At 54.7% G+C, this 20,234-nt stretch overlaps 9 protein-coding genes across 9 annotated transcripts; 4 read left to right on the top strand and 5 right to left on the bottom strand.

Annotated features, from left to right (window-relative positions):
- Window positions 1–8: 8 nt before the first annotated feature.
- On the bottom strand, window positions 9–2,083 carry JDV02_004681 (uncharacterized protein; the record flags this gene model as incomplete). The annotated part of the gene is made up of 7 exons (XM_047985912.1): window positions 9–218; window positions 301–736; window positions 794–1,036; window positions 1,127–1,278; window positions 1,376–1,609; window positions 1,735–1,847; window positions 1,906–2,083. The coding sequence occupies 7 exons, from the start codon at window positions 2,081–2,083 to the stop codon at window positions 9–11; spliced, it is 1,566 nt and encodes a 521-aa protein (XP_047841891.1).
- Window positions 2,084–2,785: 702 nt separating this feature from the next.
- Window positions 2,786–4,029, bottom strand: JDV02_004680 (uncharacterized protein; the record flags this gene model as incomplete). The annotated part of the gene is made up of 2 exons (XM_047985911.1): window positions 2,786–3,226; window positions 3,316–4,029. The coding sequence occupies 2 exons, from the start codon at window positions 4,027–4,029 to the stop codon at window positions 2,786–2,788; spliced, it is 1,155 nt and encodes a 384-aa protein (XP_047841890.1).
- A 1,091-nt stretch (window positions 4,030–5,120) lies between these two features.
- Window positions 5,121–6,336, top strand: JDV02_004679 (Mannan endo-1,4-beta-mannosidase; the record flags this gene model as incomplete). Its single annotated transcript, XM_047985910.1, has 4 exons — window positions 5,121–5,304; window positions 5,355–5,478; window positions 5,513–5,720; window positions 5,797–6,336. 4 exons carry the CDS (start codon window positions 5,121–5,123, stop codon window positions 6,334–6,336), a joined length of 1,056 nt encoding a protein of 351 aa, XP_047841889.1.
- Window positions 6,337–6,499: 163 nt separating this feature from the next.
- Window positions 6,500–8,673, bottom strand: JDV02_004678 (uncharacterized protein). The gene is made up of 5 exons (XM_047985909.1): window positions 8,405–8,673; window positions 7,497–8,323; window positions 7,392–7,443; window positions 7,100–7,314; window positions 6,500–7,029 (listed from the first exon to the last, which is right to left on the bottom strand). Exons 1-5 carry the CDS (start codon window positions 8,501–8,503, stop codon window positions 6,597–6,599), a joined length of 1,626 nt encoding a protein of 541 aa, XP_047841888.1. The 5' UTR covers window positions 8,504–8,673; the 3' UTR covers window positions 6,500–6,596.
- Window positions 8,674–9,711: 1,038 nt separating this feature from the next.
- JDV02_004677 (Monoamine oxidase) lies at window positions 9,712–11,669 on the bottom strand (the record flags this gene model as incomplete). The annotated part of the gene is made up of 3 exons (XM_047985908.1): window positions 9,712–10,457; window positions 10,530–10,854; window positions 10,929–11,669. 3 exons carry the CDS (start codon window positions 11,667–11,669, stop codon window positions 9,712–9,714), a joined length of 1,812 nt encoding a protein of 603 aa, XP_047841887.1.
- Window positions 11,670–12,154: 485 nt separating this feature from the next.
- Window positions 12,155–14,321, top strand: JDV02_004676 (uncharacterized protein; the record flags this gene model as incomplete). Its single annotated transcript, XM_047985907.1, has 2 exons — window positions 12,155–12,171; window positions 12,456–14,321. 2 exons carry the CDS (start codon window positions 12,155–12,157, stop codon window positions 14,284–14,286), a joined length of 1,848 nt encoding a protein of 615 aa, XP_047841886.1. The 3' UTR covers window positions 14,287–14,321.
- Window positions 14,137–16,671, bottom strand: JDV02_004675 (Amidase). The gene is made up of 7 exons (XM_047985906.1): window positions 16,037–16,671; window positions 15,853–15,961; window positions 15,235–15,777; window positions 15,111–15,160; window positions 14,918–15,055; window positions 14,558–14,852; window positions 14,137–14,491 (listed from the first exon to the last, which is right to left on the bottom strand). The coding sequence occupies exons 1-7, from the start codon at window positions 16,634–16,636 to the stop codon at window positions 14,367–14,369; spliced, it is 1,860 nt and encodes a 619-aa protein (XP_047841885.1). The 5' UTR covers window positions 16,637–16,671; the 3' UTR covers window positions 14,137–14,366.
- A 1,276-nt stretch (window positions 16,672–17,947) lies between these two features.
- Window positions 17,948–18,298, top strand: JDV02_004674 (uncharacterized protein; the record flags this gene model as incomplete). Its single annotated transcript, XM_047985905.1, has 1 exon — window positions 17,948–18,298. The coding sequence occupies one exon, from the start codon at window positions 17,948–17,950 to the stop codon at window positions 18,296–18,298; it is 351 nt and encodes a 116-aa protein (XP_047841884.1).
- A 166-nt stretch (window positions 18,299–18,464) lies between these two features.
- On the top strand, window positions 18,465–18,776 carry JDV02_004673 (uncharacterized protein; the record flags this gene model as incomplete). Its single annotated transcript, XM_047985904.1, has 1 exon — window positions 18,465–18,776. The coding sequence occupies one exon, from the start codon at window positions 18,465–18,467 to the stop codon at window positions 18,774–18,776; it is 312 nt and encodes a 103-aa protein (XP_047841883.1).
- Between the last annotated feature and the right edge of the window lie 1,458 nt (window positions 18,777–20,234).

Raw genomic sequence — 20,234 nt, 5'->3', positions numbered from 1 at the left:
TCATCCAACTACGCCGCCGCCTGGGGCGCATTCGCTTCGTTTTGAACGCTCGTCTGCAGCCTCTTAACCCTCAAGCTCTCCTTGCGAGGATTTGGCGCCTCGAAAATGACATCAAGCACCTCCAACGTCATGCCCTTGGTCTCCACGAAGAACAGGTACATGAAGACCACCTCGAGAGAGTCCCAGCCGACAAAGAAGACGTAAAACCAGTACCCAATCTTTTTTTTTCAGTACGTAGTCAGCACAGCTCATCAACGTTCGTCGCGGACTTTTTTGGGCGCTCGACGACGACGAACTCACATTTGACAGCGCTATCGGGCCCACAAAGGTGTTGAGGAAGCCGGCAGCCCCGGCAGTGAGCTTGAAGACGCCCATGGACTTTGCGCGCATCTTGTTGCTGACGACCTCGGCGGGGTAGATGGGCTGCATGGGTGTGAAGCCCGCCGAGAAGATGGCCCCGAAGAGGAATATAAAGACAATGGTGACTGTTGAGGCGGTTTCGTTCTTGTAGTCGGTATACCCAGCGGCACAGCCCGCCACGACGGCCAAGCAGACCGTCATGCCGCACGTGCTCCCAATGAGCATCTTGCGGCGACCGACGACGTCGTGGAAGCGGGACCCAGCTGATGCAAACACCCATCCGACAACCGAGTACACAATGTTGAGGATCAAAGCCGTGTCTGTGCTGGTTATGCCGATGCCCTTGAGCATGATGGGGAGATAGTACGAAACGATGCTGTGAGGGGAGTCAGCTGCTCGCCCGGCGAGGATACGCTTTGCAATGAGCACCTACTTATTACCACTAAACTGCCCAAACCAGCTGAATGTGATGTTGAGCATGATGCGGTACCGGCTGGATCGAGACTCGAACAGCACTCGCAGATCAAACAGATCCTTCCAGGTCAGGGGCTTGCCGTCCATGGAGGCAATCATTTCCGACATTTGAAGCTTGACCAAGGGGTGATGTTGGTCGCCATTGGCATGATATTTGGACAGGATCGCCTTGGCCTCCTCATGCCGGTCTTTGGCGACGAGCCTGGCTGGCTGTCAGCCGCACGCATACATACGAACGTGGGGAGGGGGGGGGGGGGTTGTTGGCGGTAGGAAAGGGGGTGGTGGTTCGCACCAGCGGGGAGACTCAGGGAATGTCTTGATGACAAGACAAACGATCCCAGGGCAGACCATTTGGAGCCACAACGGGATCTTCCAATCCAGATTGCCACGGTCGCTCAAGTGCTTGTGGCAAGCATAGACACTGGCCGTCGCCAAGATGGAACCCTGCGCCGAAGCAGCACGTCAGTGGATGCTGCTGTTCGCAGGGACAACGGACTCCCAATCGCCTCGGACCCAAGTCCGCTCCTGAAGGTGTGCGTACCACATAGTAGAAGGTATTGTATAAGCCCGCGACCGTGCCGCGGTACGCTGCCGGCGCAATCTCCACCAAGTATAGCGGCGCGGCGGTATGGGCGCAAGTCGCGGAAAAGGACAGGATGAAGCGGCCGCCGATGAGCATGGGGAGAGAGGATGAGAGCGACGTGACAATCGTTCCTATGCAGACACCGAGACTCCCAAAGAAGATGTGCCACGTGCGTCCGTACCAGTCCGACATCTAGATGAACAGCACGCCGCACATTTGTCCAATCTTTTTTTTGCCCAAGTGTCAGTCAGCCACACACCCTTCCGGTGGACAAGGTGGGTTGCTGCAACTCCGAACGAGAGCGGGTGCGAACGTACCTGGAAGATGCAAAAGACGAGACCTGCACTCGCATTTCCTGTCTCAGGAAGCCCAAAGTAGCTGGTATAGTTGGGGAGAGCATTGATGGAGCCCATCAGGGCGCTGTCAAAGCCTATTACGTAGGTGTAAGTGGGAAGTACACCGTACTCAGATGTGATGTGTCTTAGTACCATTCATGGTGGAGCAAAGGAAGATGACGGAGGCAAGTGCATACAGCTTCAAGTACCCGGGCCCGCGTGGGTTAGGCTTGTGCGTGGCCATGATGGCCGCATACGTTCCCGGGCTCGGCTGCATATCTTCGACCTCGTCGAGCGAGAGCTTCCGCTCTTGCAGAGTTAGTGGTGCCATGATGGTCCCTTCTTCACTGCTTGTTGCCGGTCAAGTTCGTCGGCTCGTTGTCAACCGTGCCAAACAGCCTGGAGTCGCCTGCTCACGAGATAGCGTCCGCCGACTCTATTTATCGGCAAAAGTAAAGTCTGCTTGGAGCTGGCCATAATTTAAGCCCTTGCACTCCGTGGGGGTCTGCCCTGTGGTGTAGTGCTTGCCGGGCTGGGAGCTCTGCGTCTGTCTGTCGTCGCGCTTACATGTTTCCGGGGACCCTTCATTACATAGCCGCCCAGCGGCTATTGCATCGTACATGTTATGAAGAGTGCTGAACTCGGCAATTGGCGTGTAGATCTTTGAGAATTGTATTTTTTTCCCCTTTCATTTCACATGCGAAGGCTCGCGGGGAGCATCATCTCCACTGTTGTTGGGGGTACATATCTACAGAACCTCATCAGATGACGCGAGGCGCAGTCTTGGCCCATCTTCTTATAACTTTGCATCGAGTTCTCTATCCACCATGTCCAAGCCAGCCGTCCCATCGAATAATAAACCGTTCAGCATGGCTGTAGAAATCTGTAAAAAGTATTATTAGTATTCTCTCCGTCAATACTGCCAGGATCGGTGTACATCGCACATGTCTCGGTCCGAGTTCCGACACGCGTCTCACGCCGAGCAACCTCATCGCTGTCGTCGTCTCTTCGGCCAGTACTGATGGCGAGCATGTCAGCCGTTTGTTTTTCCATGATGGGTGACTTCAAGAGTAGGTTGCGTACTTTGCAATGTCCTCGTCACGCCTTCCTCGCCAGCTAGAGCAAGGCCATACAGTGCCGCCCGCCCAATGCCGACAGCTTTCGCGCCGAGCGCAAGAGCTTTGACGACATCGGTGCCACGATGAATCCCGCCATCCATCATGACTTCCACCTTGCTAAAAACCTCTGGGCAGAATTTCCTCATCTCCAGAAGCACCTGCACCGGAGTCGGTGCCGTGCCGAGGGCCCTGCCGCCGTGGTTTGACACGATGATGCCTTTGACTGATGGGAATTTCGTGGCAGCATAGGCGTCCTCATGGCACTGAATCCCCTTCAGAACAATTGGAAGACTGGTCTGGGTCGAGAGCCACTCCAGGGTCTTGTGCCATGTGAGGCCGCCCTCAGTACCCCATACCTGCGGAGGGAAGACCCCGCCGTCTCACCTATTTTGAAACGATCGTCTGCTTCTCTTTTCCCCGGAAACGGGGCATCGAGTGTCAATACGATGAACTTGACCTGGGGAATTGCTCGTATCCGCGCCAGAGTTCTTTCCGTTGCCGCAATGTCTTTCAACACATACAGCTGCCAGGCGTACACAGCTCCCTTGCCTGCCGCGACAATGGAGGGGACCGAGATCGATGCATTCTTGCTTATGATCTGCAGTGCATTGAAGCTGGAGCATGCCGCCGCTATGCCCCGCTCGCCGGAAGGATGGGCGAGTTTCGCCATGGCCGCGGGCGATATGAAGATTGGCAAGCCGACTTTCTCCCCTAGAATGGTCGTAGAAAGATCGCAGGTTCTGCAATCCACGAATACCCGCGGACGCAAAAGCATCTGCTTGAATATCGAGCTGTTGTGTCTCATGGTGAGCTCATCGTCAGTTCCCGAGGCGTAGTACGAGAGCGCCTTGGGGCTGAGCTGTCGGATGGCGCTTGTCTCCATCTCGCCGAGGCTGAGCATATGTTTGACGGGCACCATGTCCCCCGGATCTTCACCGTTGCTCGCTTGCTGTAGGCGAGACTCTGATGATGCATCTTCCAACTCGGCACTGTTCGATGCCTGTTCTGCCAGCAGAGAGCCCATGACGCGCACCGACCCGACGTACTCATCGAGAATCTCTGTAGGGTGCACTGCGTCGAATGAGGCAGTGGCGTCCGTCCCGGCGTGTCTAAGCAGGACAGCTGAGCCGCCAGGATGTACTGAGATGAATGCTGTCATCTGTGATCCGAAATTTATGATGAGCGGTAGTCATATAACGTTTTCTGCTTGGCGGCCCTCTTACGTTGTAAACTTTTCCATGTATAGCCAGCCAGCAATCCTTCGCGTGCCTGTGCAAGGCCACTTGATATCGTCAGATCTGGCAACAAGGAACTTGTCTTTCTCAGACCGCTTACCTTCTTCCAACGTCCATTGTTGATCCATGTTCCTGCGCTTGGGACAGGTCCCGTGTCACAGGCAGGCGTTGTGGTACTTGCCGACTGCAAGCGTCGCGAAGTAGAACCCGGATCGACCTTGTCAAATGAGTTCGACCATTCCAGACCCAGATCAAGGTCCGAACGAAAATTGGCACCACGGTGTTGAAACAGGTCAGAAGCCGTCGGCACTATAAAAGTCCACTCTAGTCCAATTGTCTAGTTGGCGTTGGCCTTGTAGCATGATGGGCAAATGATCCACGGTAAATGTCGGTCAATGAAAATGCTCTCGACTTCTGAGGCATTCATCCTATGGCTCCGATCGCGTCTCATTGCTTGGCGCTCCCCGCCCCCGCATCAACATCGCATGCAAGGAGCACACCGGCGTCACACGATGGCACAGCACACCTGTTTGTCTAGTGTCACTAGCGGACAGGAAGCAGGGGCAATTGACCTGGCAGTACCTCGACGTCGTCGTAGTAGTAGTGAGTTTGACCGAGACGGCCTTTTAAACCGCCGGGCGTGGCAACCTGCCATCCTCTCCGAGTGTTACCCCTCAGAAGCCGCCCTCCTCACTGCCGTCAATCATTTCCCGGAACAGAAAACCTGGGGTTGCCTTGCCCATTCACAGATGACTACATCTTGCATTATGCTGAATGCAGGAGTCAATCCGGGGTACACATGGCACCCCACACGGCGCTTTCACAGCCCGGGTCTCGTGTGCAGAGTCAAGATGAGATCGGCGCTATGCTCGACCTCAACTGTGCTTTTCGCAGCGCTGATACCATCAGCCCTATTGCTCATTGATATAAAAGGACTATGAAGCTTCGGGTCCAGAATCCGACCCACGCAACAAGCACCAGTCAACGCACAAGTCCTCAGACAACAACAAAAGACATGAAGCTCAACTCAATCCTAAAGGGGGCCCTGGCTCTCATCAGCCTGCCACTGGCTCTCGCGGCCAACTCGTTCTCGGCGTCAGACCTGTACTATGCTGCAGGCCTGACTGTCGACCAACAGCACACGCTCCTCTCCGGCCTTCAGAGTGCGGGGGTAAAAGTGTTGCGGGTGTGGCTAGACGGTGAGTTTGACAAGCTATGACGCCAAGCCGGTTGGGACTGACCGATACAGGGCAATCCGGGAGTGTCAAGGGAACACCCATCAACGGATTCAACAGTCTTGAAGGGAGCAGCCCGGCCAGTTGGGACGATACTGTCCTGAACCGTCTCGATGACTTCATGGCCAATGCTCATGGGTATGGCATCAAAGTTGCTTGTGTCGATCCACAGTTACAACGCTCTGGCCGCGAATGCCGATTTCTATGGAAAGTGGTACGGAACGGGAGACTTCTATACCAACAGTGCCGCCATCGGCTACTTCAAGAACAGGATTGCCCACGTCATGGCGCACGTAAACCCTCACAACGGCAAGCCCTGGAGCCAGAGCTCCGAGTACATCTTTGCATTCGAAGCTCAAAATGAAGCCATGCATGACCAGGTTAGTGCACGGTCGATGTTGGAGCATCCGGACTCACACATGGATGCATATGGGCGGTCCGACTAACACAACGTAGGAAAACCCCACGGCTCTGCAATCCTGGCAGTGTACTATGGCACAGGTGATCAAGGACAACTTAAAGGGAAGTACCTCAATCCTGGTCTCGACTGGTGGCGGTGCCTGGTTGGCCAACTCTCTGCTGGATGGGTACTTCTCGTGCGTAGCAATGGACGTGCTCGCCATTCATGCATATGGTGTCGGAGACTTTGCAACAAGCGCCCTCAAGCCATACGTCTCTCGAGCGCAGCAGGCAGGCAAAAAACTCATCATGCAGGAATGGGGCGCATGCTACACGACAGCGTCCAACAACAATTGCAACGGAGGCAGCCCGCTCAATTCCGCGACGCGCGACACCAACATCAAGAACTGGGCTGCCAGCATCACCGCCGCGGGCATTCCTTGGTTCTACTGGCAGATACTTCCCAACGAGGACCCGCACCAGGACTGGGACTACGAGGTTGGTATTGGTGGTGTCAACTGGAACACATTGAAGACGGCTGGCCTGGCTGCCGGGCAGGCGCAGGCTGCGTTTGACTTTAGCAAATGGCTTTTGTGAGATGTGCTACCTCTGGGTTGATTGCATCCTGGTCAGCCACACAGACTCGACAGGGTGAGCAGACTCCAATGACAAGCTGATTGCATGCGCATGGCTCTGTGGTCAAGTTTAGCATCACACACATACGCTATGAGTTTTGCAAGGAGTGGGTACTGAAGAAAATGGCCTGTCGTGCTCCGACTCTGACCGGTCGTACTCGTATACGTCTACCGAGTAGAGTGTCTCCAACCTTTCTCTATGCCGATGATCAACAATGATCATCACACTCGAGCTCTGTCCGACAGCTGCGCTCTCATTGCCATGCCATGTCTCGGGGAGGCTCCCATCTTGAGCTCTTGAAACGCAAGATCTCCAATCTTGGTATCCCAGTCTGTGTAGAACACTCTTGGTTCCTTGCTTATGGTTTCAGATCTCACTGCTGCTTCGAGATCAAACCACCTAGCAGTCATCAACAGTATGATTCGCATCTCGTCCATTGCCAATTCTTGACCCATACAAGCTCGTGGACCCCGCTCAAAGGGGCGCCATGCGAATCGATGGGCCTTGGGTCCGTCATATGAACTCAAGAAGCGGTCCGGTAAAAACGATGAAGGGTCTTGATAATTGTTAGGGTCGAAATGAGTGGCGTGTTGACAGAGAACGATCATCCGCCCCGCCATTGGGTATGAACGCGATCCGACACGCAGGTTCGGCCTAACGAACAACGCATCAGTACGATGAGATGGGTTTGACGGAAGTAGTAGCAGTACTAGGGTTAACGTACTCGTTCGGTGGTGATTCTCGAATCGAGAATCCTACTGGGAAGATACGCAAGGTCTCCATGATCACAGCGGACGTGTACTCGAGCTCGTTCGTCTTGGCGGGGCTCTCATCCAACACTTTACGCGTTGCAGCTAGGCTGGGAGCAAACACCCTATCATGCTCTTCGCGCATTCGCTGCAACACGTCTGGGTGAAGACCAAGCATCATGTAAACAAACTGGAGACAGGGACTGGTAAGTAAAAGAGCGGGCTTCGGGCACGCTTCCTCAAGAAAAAGCCCAGATGGCATCTTACAGATAGCGTATCCGTTGTGGTCCCATGACCCCCAATGAGCAGAGCCTTCAAACTGTGACAAAATTGTGAGCGGGAATGACGACAGCCAGTCTCGGGGCGACATACTTATTGATGGCTAATGTCAGGAAGGTACCATCGAGGGTCTCTTCAGCAGTACCGTTACTGTTCTCAATTCGCTCGAGTAACACACGGTCAAGAATACTCCGAGCATTTTGTCGAGTAGGCAAGTCCTTTTCTTCCAGCATGACCCGATACCTCTCCACGAGCCTATTCTGTAGAAAGTCATCGGAGCGCCTGATCGCTTGCCGCCGTGCCCACCACGCCTGAAGCTTTGTTGCTGGGTTCCAGGTCTCGCGGACAACTTGCGACAGACCCAAGACCGCTCTGAGATCATCGAGAATAAGTGATCCCGACTGTTGTGCGTTGAAGGAGACGCCGAAGACAATGCCGCCGATGACATCAAAACTAAGCTTCGACAGCTCTTCCTCCATGGAAAAGACATGCCCTGCATCCGAAAGCTGTCGCAGTCTTTCGTGAAACAGCATGACTTCGTCGGCGATGGTACCAAGAAGTGTCTTGACGTATCTGGAAGTGAATGCAGGCGCCATCATGTGGTGCAACTTCTTCCACAAGGGTCCGTTGGTCGCTGCGATGACGTTGTCTCCCACCATTGGGGCCAAGTATCGGTTGACTTCCGGGTGCATCGGATACGTTCGGATAGCAGTAACCTGTGCGGCGGCATCGGGTCCGGTGACCACGACCTGCGCTGGCCCGAGGGGCCACAAGTCGACATAATAGACCTCGGGAAGCGAGTACTTGCGAGCGAGGTAGGTATAGTAGTATTGAGGATGTGTCCCGGGCGGAAATAATTTGACGATGTCCCCAAAAAGCTTTAGATGACCGAATAGAATAGAGTGTCCCGGTGGCTTTGGCTATATATGTCTCATTCCTGGTGAGCTTTGGGCAAACCAAAGTCCGAGGCCACTCGGATGAACAGGGCTCGTGATGCGTACCAAATGTGCATAGGATCTCCGATGCTGGACAAGTTTAAAGGCGGCATACACGATCACGGCAATACTTGCCGATGAGGCCAGGTAAAGATACGAGGCCATCCTCCGTATCGAAAGATGGTGCACCGTCCACCGGGGAAAGGTCTCAAAATTTTCAGCGTCGGCGTCGAGATACTTTCCGTCACAGACCAGAAAGCTGTGCTGCAAGATCACTGGGCACGAAACCCTACGTGAGTTGGCTGCAGCTCTTGAATGTATGCGCGGCTGATCTGACTGCCGATTTTTGTGAGGGGTTCGCAACATGGAGACTTCTCCGCAACGTAGGCGTCACTTTTTAAATCGTCAAAGGTCGCACTCGGATCGCGTTCAAGCATAATAAGCTGACAGGGCTGCCGCCAAACCGAACTGGCTAGTAGGGAGGCTTGGTGCCGCAAATAACTTCAGGCTAGTACACTCACTGAGGAGGCGTTCTCAACACGAACCCACATCCTGGCCGCGACAAGAACATGGGGGTGCGCGGGTGGATCGTCGCTTTGGGTGGATCAGAACTACGATCAATTATGCTGGCGTACTTGGGGGTGAGACTGTCACAACCGGAGCGAGTTGAACACCCGTCTAATGGATGATGAGGGCTGGAGAGGTGCTAGCGCCGCCCAGCGCGCTTGCCTCTCAGCTAGAGAGGTATCGATCAAATGACGCGACGGCGAGGTTGTCTTTGGCGAGAGATCCGTCGATATCAGCTTCATCAGTCCAATTAGTAGCTGCTGTACATGCCAAGCCACCGCTCAGACGTTAGTGCCTGCTGACGCCACGCCTTCCCGCGCGAGGTACCCAGTCAGGAGCCTCTGATTCCACATCACGACATGAGCCGCAGCCAGGGCCTTGCAAGCATTCAGAGCCATCTGCTATTCATTCATGCAGGTTGATGAAGGCGAACGGCCAGCGTCGCGGGCGGCCACACTCCACATCGGGCGGGAAGGTGGCGGCTCCGTGCCGTGGCCGTCGGGGTCGATCCCGTGGCCCGGCGCCGGGACGAGTGGGCCGATGGACGGTTGGTTGCTAATAACTTTGTGCTTCCCACAAACTACACGAGCATCCTATGGCGACTGTCGTGGGAGCAGGCAGGCAAGAGCACGCACTTGTCGACGTTGCGCCCTGCCACCAGTCAAGGCCCAACCCCATGTCACATGAAGTCGTGGTTGTTTGTACTGGACATGGATTTGGGGTGTTTACTTGACCTTGAGTGGGCAACATCTAGCTATGCACGCGCGTAGAGCCAGCGGCTATCTATGTACAAAGTATGCCATGCTTCAGAGTTTGGCCGCGTTGAGAGCGGTGACAACTTCGTCGGCGCCTCTCGCACCAGACCGCACGGCCCCATCCATGTATCCCTTCCACTCGTACGCCGTCTCTGTGCCCACAAAGTGTACCTTGCCGTGCGTGGACCTGAGGGCCCTTTCGAGCCGGACCGTGGCCCCCGGCGACGACGCCGGGCAAGGGCATCCTTGCGCCCACTGGTCCAATTGCCACTCATGCTCCTCAATGCCCACGGGCAGCGGTACCTTGCCAGCGGACACGGATCCGAGCGTCTTCTCGATGTGTGTGATAACCGTCTCGAACCGCTTCTCCTGCGAAAGCTTTGACAGCTGGCGACCCCAGTCGCCCACGCAGAAGCATGACAGCGAGAATTGCCCGAGCCTCTCAATGCTCGTGTCCCGGGTCACGCAGACTGGGCCCGCAAAGGACTGCAGCATACCGGAAAGGCCGTAGTTTCGCCACCAGGGACTCGAATAGCGCACGATGACTTTGTTGTTGTAGCCGAGTTTATTGCGTTGACTCAGTTCGACTTTATCGGCCGGTAGTTGAGGAGTAAAGGTGATCTCTTTGTACAATGGCGTGGGAACCGAGACAACCACGCGTTTGCAGATGTATTGCCGTCTTGTGGACGTGACATGCACGGCTGACTGCGTCTGTTCAATAGAGCGCACCGGTGAGTTGAGAGTTATTGTACCCGGCTGCAGCAGACTTGCTAGGCCAATGGATATGCTTTGGGTGCCTGTTTGGGGTAATTGGTTAGCCCACCAATGCGACGCTCCTCGCTTGGACCTCAAAAGACGTTTAATGTTACCTTTCACCAGGCGGAGGTATTGGCCGCCCTCCTTCTGATCCGACCGCGTCTGGATCAATCCACCACCGCTTTTGCAGTAATTGAGGAAGAAGAGGGCGCTCATCTCATGTGGCTCCAGACCAAGCATCACTCTGGTCCAAATTCTAGCCGATGCCATGGCCGACTCGCTGGAGCCTGTCACCGATCTGACCCAATCCTCAAAAGTCAGGTTGTCTAGATGGCTACCCGCCTGGGCTGGAGACCGAATGTCAAGAGTTTGGCAAACTTCTTCGGCTCTGTCGCGCAGCATTGTCACGTTTGCGACGCCATTGGCCTCCACAAGTCTCTACACCAAACAGTCAGAACATGTCGCCACGCCAGTGGACAAGGACGCGCGCCGATCTGGAAAGGCTTTCTTACCTGCGGTAGTCCGCCGTACTGGAACTGTGAAATGGTGCCATCGGTATCCTCCTGAATCACGCTCCCAGTGGTATTCTGCTCCACCGTCTCCAACCCGAGGGTTTGGACAAGCCGGAAGATCTCGGACTGGTTTGTGTCATTGATCCACGCCGCGCCGAGGTCAACAAACTTGCCAGCATCGGTGCGGTCGCTTGACCATGTCTTGCCCCCAACCCTGTCACGAGCCTCGACTACTGCACACGTGTGCCCCGACTGTTGGATGTCGTACGCCGCCTTGAGGCCACTGAGACCAGCTCCGACAACGACGACATCCACCTCTTGCAATGGTTGCTGCGGCAATGAAACGTAGGCTTCAACTTCAAACTTGAATTCCGGTTTGGCCAGCTTCGGCACGGGGACCAACGTTGTCGCGGGCCGGTGTCCTTGGAGGAAACTTTGGAGAGGCGTTGTGTGTTGTCTCCTGGTGTGATCGTAGTCGACGATGTAAAACACAAGCTTGACGATGTCGGTGACGGATGCGCCAAATGACTCGAGGCATCTTCTGAGGTTGTAGAAAGCCAGCTGAATCTGTTCCACGGTGTCCCTAGGAGCCACGCCCTTGTCATCCGCGCCGACCTGGCCAGCGGTCATGACCACTCGGCTGCCCGCCGCCGAGCTGGCCACATGGGAGAAATTTGGCCGACTGTCAAAGAGGCCATGCGGGTCAATTGCCATGACATTCGTTGGTTTCGGAGGAGACATCTCATTGGTTTGGGCCAGCGACACGGTTCTCTCTTGCGTTTGCGGAAATGGGAAGACAGGCCTATAGCAGCGCCAGTCGGGTAACAAGCCAGGGTACGATGACGCGCGCCAGCACTCTTATTTGAACTCTCGGCCATTTGGTATATTTAAATAGCCGACTTTTGCTAACAACATTGTCGGCGCAGTACTGTACACCGCATCCTCCTGTAGATTAAGGTTAAGTCTCGGTTCACACGCACACGGCTTGTTGGCTTGTTGGCCGCCCTTCTTGTCACGACTCTCGAGTTCCGAGTTGCGGCCCCTCGGCACCTGTTGGTGGCGGTCTACTCTTACGTGAAAAGTGGATATTTACCCCTCTCGAAGGGCCCTGTGATCACCGAGCACCGAGTGTAGTGCAAGATGTTAGGCGCACATGGCGAGCATGGATCTTTGATGCAGTCTGGTATGTAAATGCACGTCCCGACTCCCGAGCGCCGAAGTCGACAATGAACGCCGTCAAACTGTGAGACCATCTCTGTCCCGAGCAAGATGCCTGGAGGAGATCCGCCGCGAAGGCAACAGATGCACTCATGCGACGCCTGCAGGCGCCGAAAAGTGCGATGCGACCGCGTTGGAGCCGACGAGTACGCGCCCTGCGCTGCTTGCTCTCGGGCCAACACCAATTGCGAGTATGGACGCCCTACTTACTACTCTCATCAATCGTTTGATTGACCTTTTCGTCTTGTTGCCATTTGCCTGTTCCCCCCATCAAGGCGGACTTGTCTGACCACGCACCGACTCCTGTAGGTTTACCATCGGCTGGCGTCGGACGCGGAAGCCCAAGCGCCAGTCGACACCCTCTGATGCAACCGCCTGTCATCAGCGGGGTGGCAGTGCCAGGAGCAGTCGCTCATTGCGTGTCAATCAGCAGGGTTCACTGAGGACGCCCGCAGAACCGCTTTCACCACAGGAGACGACTGAAGTGACCATCACCGGCTCTCCAAACTCGGAGGAGGCCGTCTCTCTTGGACTGGCCAAAAATGGCCTCTTCCGATTCTTCAAGGACGGCATATCCTCCTCTACTTGGAGCGTCTTCGATCGATGGGACCGAACGAGGGTAGTCTATGTCGGCACACGCATCTCCAACATGGCTCACCTGATCCGCCTCGACCAGCCAAACACCGAATGCCTTGTCCTCCCGTTCCCGCAAATTCGTCCCCCACTGTTGTTAAAAGCGGACGATGCCTCGCCGAGCGGCACTGCTGCGGACATCGTCCGAGATGTGACATCCCTCCCCGCCAAGGACGTGCGGGACAGCCTCGTCGATGCCTACTTTGCCAGTATCAACCCGCTGTTCCCTGTCGTTGATGAGGCCGCCTTCCGCGCTCGGTACGAAGAGGTGGGCGAGCAGCCGTCGCTTATGCTTCTGCATGCTGTGCTGCTGGCTGGGGCGCATGTGTCGATGCATCCCCGCGTAGTGCCGGTGCGCTACATGCTCAAGGCAACCCTTTTTCGTCGTGCCAAGCAGCTTTTCGACATGCGACACGAGCATGACCGGCTCCATCTGGTCCAAACCGCCCTTCTCTTCACCTGGCACCTGCAGAACGGGGATACGGCGAGCTCGGGTGGGTATTTCTGGGCTGGCGTCGCCTGCCGCATTGCTTTCGGCATGGGCATGCACAGGAACCTGCCTACCGCTACCATGGACCCAGTTCAGAACTACATGCCCACGCAGGACCGACATCAATGGAGACGCGTGTGGTGGACGTTGTTCCAGGTTGATGCGCTATCAGCCTTGGAGCACGGGCGGCCACCTATGATCCGGGTCGAGGACTTTGACCAAGAACCCCTCCTGGTTGACGATTTTATTGAGTCCAACGGTCTGCTGAATACGACGGTAGATTTCAGATATTGCGTCAAGAATATTGAACTCTGTCACATCATTCTGGGCATTCTCAGTCTCGGCGCGCCACGCGTGTCCAGGCAAACATCCCTCGTGGTGCAAGCGGCGCCATTGAAGACTAGGTTGGTGTCTTGGATGCTAGACTTGCCGTCGTCAATCACCGCGGACACGTTTGCGGACCTGACTCTGCGATTGCATTACCACACGGCGACGCTCCATCTTTACAGGTTCATGTCAGACGACAGCACCTGTGCAGACCGCGTCAAGCACGAATGCTTGTCCATCGTCAACGGCTCAGCGGGCGCCATCATCTCCATCTTGGAGGCGATTCGGGCTAAGAACATGGTTGGCCATTGCCATTTTACCGCCCTCGTGGCGCTGACTGCCGCGGCTATACACATATCAAAGGAGATCCAGCGTCAGTTAGGGGACATTGGCGTGATGACGGCACTCAACGATCTCCATCTCTTGAACAGGGTATGCCTCGCCGCTGAGCACTTGTCCGAGTACTGGCCAAACGCCGAGGGCATCAGAAAGGTCTTTCGTAGCCTGCTCGACCGATTCACAGCCATCATCCACAACATCCAACAACAACATGATGAGCACTCAATTGGAACGCCCATAGAAACGGAAGTGCCAGAAGTAAATCTGCCTACAATCCTGGATTCCTTCTGCCACCTACCTGTGTGGCAGGACGACGACCCTCGCTGGAACGATGTTTTGTTTCATTCATGAAAACAAAGGGTGACTACCTTCATGTACTTTATGACTCCCATGCTGTTTGCATTCTGCTTTGAGGGCCTGTCTCCCCACCTCTACGGTGAAGAGGCGTTGTATATCTTGTCGATGCACTCGGCCACTGCTATCAACTCTTCATCTTGATAAGGTGGCTTGACAATTTGTACACAGACCGGCTGGTTTTTCCAGAGCTCAGGATCGTCTGTGACAGAACTGAGTCAATCGCACTGGACCGATACAAACGCGCTTCACAGCAAGAGAGACTCACAGGCTTCCCAGTTCATCTTGTCAAACACATTTTCTTTGGGGATGTAATTCCCATCTTTGACATCAAGAATTGGGTCAATTCGGAACCCTTTCAGTGGCATGATAACACTTGGGTAATCCAAGAGGTTCCAAATGGAATAGTACCCCCACCAGACCGGAAAGTCGTGAGAGAAACCAGCAGAAGGGGCGCATGGACATAGTAGCCCATCAATGGGGCGTCCTGAACCGGTGATAGCCTTGGTGTTGGCCCAGGCCTGAGCGAACTGAACTTTGTATGCCGCTTGTGTTACGTTGAGCTACGAGAGAGTGAGTCGCGGGCCCCGACGCTTGGGAGGCGTGCAAGACGGCAGATTGTGCCTACCTGAAATAGCTCCGGCACAGTGAGCGCTTTAATATTGAATGTGTTCAAATACCATGTGAAATTCGGGAGGACGGGCTCGCCAGATGATGCAATTATCTCGCGGACCTCCTTTGCGCCCGTTTGGAAGTAGAGCTTCCACTGTTGGTGATCAGCATGGGCACCACAGGCAATCCCGCGTGATAGGTCGACTTACCGTAACCTGGGATGCCTCCCACAAGTCAAAAGGAGGCTCAATCTCGACTACTATAAGGATGTCAATCAATGCACGAATGGAACGCCCCCCGACTGCGTCTCACGTCGCTCGGGCTCAATGTTACCTCGATGACCAGCAGCCTTTACACTCTTCACAAGCTCATCCAATGCGCGCGCAACTGGAGGCTGAGGCGTAACACAACCGTCCGTTCGAAGAACACCAAACACCAAGCTGTCTTGTACCTCGACTTTGTCTTGCCAGGCGACAGGGGCCGCCGTCGGGTCAACGCCGATGTAGTCTCTATGCGTCAGTAACAACTTTGTGACCAACTTCACATCTCCCATGCTGTGGCAAGTTGGCCCACAAGAGACCTTGATCGAGATCTGTCCGTAAACGACGGTAAGTAGTCCAGATCTTGGTATTCGTTCAGAAGTTGGCCGTATTCCATAAAGACCGTTGAAGGTCGCTGGAGCTCGTATACTTCCACCAATGTCGGTCGACGGGCAGAAAGGAGATCCATGCATGGCCACGAGGGCACCATCCCCCCCCGATGAGCCACCTGCGGAAAAGTCGCGATTGTACGGATTCTTGGTTCGACCCCAAAGGTTACTGACTGTTTCGAGGAGCATTCCGGTTTGTGGCATGGCTGTTTTCGCGAAAAGAACCGCTACAGCGCCAGCGAGCGAGCACGACATCAGCTGGCTATGAGTACGTGTAAGTAGACTCTTTTGTTGCGACATACCTCCCGCAGCTTTGAGAAGCTTTATAATTGAAGCATCGCGCTTGCCCTTCTTATCCCTCCAGGCCATCAGCCCGAACGTGCCCGCCTTACCTTCCCACTCAAAGGTGTCCTTTTACGTACTGATCAGCTGCTGTACTGCAAGTCCAACCCATGTTTGCTGGGAATGACCCCTTCTATTACCTACCTTTATGGCAATGGGCAGCCCATGGAGCGGCCCGACTGGCTTACCAGTGTCTCTCAAGGTTGCGTCGAGTTCTGAGGCTCGTGCGATGGCTTCGTCGTAGAAGAACCCCGTAAGGCAATTTACCTGATCGGGCGCTCTAGTTAGTCGAGAATCGTTGCTTCCACAGCCACTTACGCATTGGTGCGCAATGGCCGCTCGCGCGCAAAATGCCTCGGTAACTTCTACGGATGTGAGACGACCGTCATGTAGGTGCGACACGAGCTGTGTGGTTTCCTGCTCTGTGATGGCCAACTGCTTCTCCGTCATCAGCCCACACGTCGCGGGAACGTCTCGAACGTCTTTCACAGATGATTCTGGTTTCTCAGAAAGTCGCCAGCGGCATGGAATGGCATCCAGGACTAGTTCCTGGCATGCCGACGCAATATCCTGCCACGAATCCATGATGAGCAGTGGTGGGTGGAAGATGTTTCGAGGAACGCGGGTGCGTGTGAAGGCCCAGGGAGTGGCGAGCTGTGGGAAAAAGACCTGTGTCGACGTAGTCTTGTGGCGGGTGAAAAAACAACTTCGCCACTTTGCACTCTGGTCATTTGTGCCGAGCATCTACAACACCACCAGTGGCGAAGTCACGGCAAGCCTGTCCGAAAGCCGAACGATGCAATAACTAAGCAGCCACCTACTCCGGTTCCCCCTCACGTCAATATCTGCCGAGAAAGCGAGCAAGTCCCGCGGGATGCATATCGGACTTGGAGAGCGGGGGCAGGAGGCGAATAACAACCCGGAAAGGCTCAATCATCTGACTGATTGACGAATGGCGGTAGTCTAGGCCAGAATCCTGCTAGGAAGGACAGCCGAAGTCGGCTTTCCCCGCAATCTAGGAGTCCCGGATGGGGTACACGACTGCTCCTTTGGACCGGTGGCCGGAAATTCACGCCGGGCGTAAGGTATGGCCGTCGCGATGTCCAACGAGCCACTTGAGCACTTCTCGGCCTTTTGGGGTATTCTGAGAGCCGGGAGGCCCAACCGAGAGGTAGTCAGTCGGTTGACTTGGAAGCATTTGGGTCTGGCGATGTTGTGTCACTCCTTGTTGATCATGCCGTTCTTGGTCGTCTCATGGGCTGTAGAGGGGTCGTGATAGACGCGGGCACCTGCTCCCGTAATCCGCCACGGGGGTCCGCGCCCTCATCACGACCCTTTATTACAGAGGTATGCAAATGCGGGGAACGCTGTTGCTGTGACATTTCGGAACTGACCATGACTGGGCTACAATGAGAGTTCTTTGAGTTCCTGTTGTATTTAGTACATTGAATTACGGATACATCCCCATCGTGCTCGCCAAGGGATTGCCACCAGCCGCATAATGACTTCCACCGGCGGTGCAAGGCCACCTCTTCTTTGCGCTCGAGGAAAACACTAAATCTGGTTTGCCTGAGTACTTTGACTGTGGGAGGTGCACTGTACTAAAGAGCCCAAGGCACCCCAGCCGACGTTTGGACCACTTCCTGCGTGTCTCAGTGGTGAATCAAGCAGCAGCTCACTGGTATAAATTGTTTAAATTGTCACGCTGGCGTGCCCCATGTCCTGCTTTCCGGACGTCAGATTTGAACACAACCTACTTCGTACTTGACCCTCTCATTGGCGACAACAATGTCTGAAGGAACAATGAATCTGCCCTTTTTTCGCCGCAACAAGTACGTTTCTCGCAGGGAAAAAGTCGGTTCGCAGACTCTGACCGGAGCGCAGCCCGTTCATACAGAACCTGATCGCGTCATTATGCCTTTTCTGCAATCCTGGATTGTACTTGGCCATCACGGTAGGCATCGTCACTCCTTGCGGGCTTGCACCAGTCCGCTAACCTCTCCTTGACTTACCTAGCTCTTGGGCGCCGGAGGTGGTAAGGCTAGCTCAATCACCATGGCCAACACTAGCAACGGCGTGCTGTATGGCGTTTTCGCCGTCTCCGCGCTCGTGGCGGGGTCTGTTCTCAACACATTCGGACCACGACTGACAATCATATTTGGAATCACTGGATATCCATTCTACATTGGAGCCATGTGGTATTATGACATCTACGGCAAACTGTGGTATCCGGTCTTGGCTGGCGCATACCTTGGACTCACAGCGGGATGCCTCTGGACTACTGCCGCATACGCTGCAAATGCGTACGCCGAGGAGAAAGATAAGGGCCTGTACCGAGCCACAATGGACCTCAAACATCACCGGGTCGGCCATTGGCGCGTCTGTGGCCCTTGCCTTAAGCTGTAACGCAACTTCCCTCAGTGTTCCACACTCCGTTTATATATCCTTCATCGTCATCCAATGCCTGTTCGTCGGTATGGCCCTTCTTCTCCTCCCACCAGATCAGCTACGGCGGCCAGATGGCACAGCATTGGCGTCATTCGAAAAAATCACGCTCTGGGAATCGCTCAAGATGACAGTAGAATTATTCAGGGATTGGAGGATACTGATATTGATGCCCACCTTTTTTGTTCCCGAGATGTTCCTGCCGTTCCAGTCGTCCATGAATGCCTACGCGTTCAATCTGCGCACCAGAACACTCAACAGTCTTCTTAATAATCTCATTCAAATTCCCATCACCTTGTTTATGGGCCTTCTACTCGATTCTTCAAGGATCAAGAGCCGCAAGAAGCGCACTCTCCTTGGAATTACCTTCGAGGCTATTTGGATTACGGCCGCATACATTGCGCAGAGCATCTGGCTCGCCAGCTGGAGCTTTGACTGATCAAATTTGGGTCCTTCAATCGACTTCACGGAGTCCGCCTATGCAGGGGCCGTTTTCGTGTACATGCTCTATGCAGCCCAGTATGGCATGTTTCAGAATCTCGTGATATACGTGATAGGGACGTTGACCAACGACCCATACAAGTCCGCTTCTATGGCGGGGCTGTTTGTTTCCTGTACGTTTGTCTCTACCGCTGACGTTGGCAAAGACACTATAAAGGTTTCTCATCACATTATTTAGTACTCAGCGCCAGCGCGGCCATCTCCTTTGGCGTTGACGCCACCGCGCAGCCATGCGAACACGAGAATGCGGCGTACTTTGCGCTGACAACATTTTGCTGGCCAGTTTTCTACTTTGTAGCTTGGAAGTACACAAGCGAAACCAATTACTTCAGGGAGGAAGCCGTTATCGTGCCGCTTCACGTTGGGCCTGATAAGGCCCCTGAACTTTCCGGGTCATCCCATGGAGGTGTTGACATGGAGGCCCGCTCACCAGATTTCAGGTACGAATGATGGGCTCATTTGCAGGGTTGATGGTTAAAAATGCTTGCTTGAAGATGAGCAATGCGGTTTGGTAACTCGCACGGACACTCATTGAACGATGTCCGCCATATACCGCGAGCGGCTACGGACTTGAGATCTTTATTGAGTATTGTACCATGTGACCCTAGCAATGCTGTTTGCCTATGCCTGCATCTGACTATCTGCCGTCTGTTTGATCGGCTTTGTCAATGGCAGCTGCTTTCTGTTTGGAAACAGTTCAGAATTGTCGCGATAAACCTGGCCTGCCATTACCCCGTTCAACAGCTACTGGGAGTACCACCACCGCTTCGTTTACACTCCCCGTCGGTCCCTCTACCCGGCTTTGCGGATGCAGGTATAGTGACTTGAATGCTGCTGTCAGCCCGTAATGTGGCAAAGCTTGAGCTTATGAGCGAGAAGGACCTACTGGTGTGGCGCGGAAACATATTCGCACCGCGGTATCTGACCTTTGTTTCACAAACGGGCCGGCGGATCTTTGCGCCATGCTTGGGCACCCGGTTGGAATCGCGTTGGAAGCAACGTTTGAAGCCGCGTATGGAACTACGGCTACATCTCTTAGCTGCGTCCGGCCAAGAGCTTCGTGGCTTGATATCGCTGTGAAGCTTAAGAAAGAGACCACATGCGTTGCAAAGAGGTCCTCCCTGCGGATTGCGATGCCACACCGGCGAGGTTTTCGTAAGGCAATTGGTGCAGGCCGTGGAAACGTCACACTTGCCTGGGTCCCAGGGACTCGTTGGAGGTTGGCTGTGGGGCGGTCTTGGGTACTTGGTGAGGCAGACCGCCGGCAGGGTATGTCTGTGAAGGAGCCATAAACGCTCCCAGCATGTTCGACATTGGGGGGCTTCGGGTTGATCGAGCCAGTGCATCGAACGCGTTTACCAGCCCGGGGCTTCCAGTATTGCGGGTCGTGGTGGCT

The sequence above is a fragment of the Purpureocillium takamizusanense genome, chromosome 4 (genome assembly GCF_022605165.1).
Source record: "Purpureocillium takamizusanense chromosome 4, complete sequence".
NCBI classification, from domain to species: domain Eukaryota; kingdom Fungi; phylum Ascomycota; class Sordariomycetes; order Hypocreales; family Ophiocordycipitaceae; genus Purpureocillium; species Purpureocillium takamizusanense.
This window is presented reverse-complemented; position numbering and strand designations above follow the sequence as displayed.

Coding starts and splice junctions, on each gene's coding strand:
- JDV02_004675 (XM_047985906.1), bottom strand. CDS start 16,636: ATGCTCGGCACAAATGACCAGAGTGCAAAGTGGCGAAGTTGTTTTTTC. Junction 15,161..15,234: donor AAAGGCTGCTGGTCATCGAG/GTAACATTGAGC, acceptor ACATCCTTATAG/TAGTCGAGATTGAGCCTCCT. Junction 14,853..14,917: donor CTGTGCCGGAGCTATTTCAG/GTAGGCACAATC, acceptor ACTCTCTCGTAG/CTCAACGTAACACAAGCGGC.
- JDV02_004678 (XM_047985909.1), bottom strand. CDS start 8,503: ATGGCCTCGTATCTTTACCTGGCCTCATCGGCAAGTATTGCCGTGATC. Junction 7,315..7,391: donor CCACAACGGATACGCTATCT/GTAAGATGCCAT, acceptor CCCTGTCTCCAG/TTTGTTTACATGATGCTTGG. Junction 7,030..7,099: donor CGAGAATCACCACCGAACGA/GTACGTTAACCC, acceptor GTTGTTCGTTAG/GCCGAACCTGCGTGTCGGAT.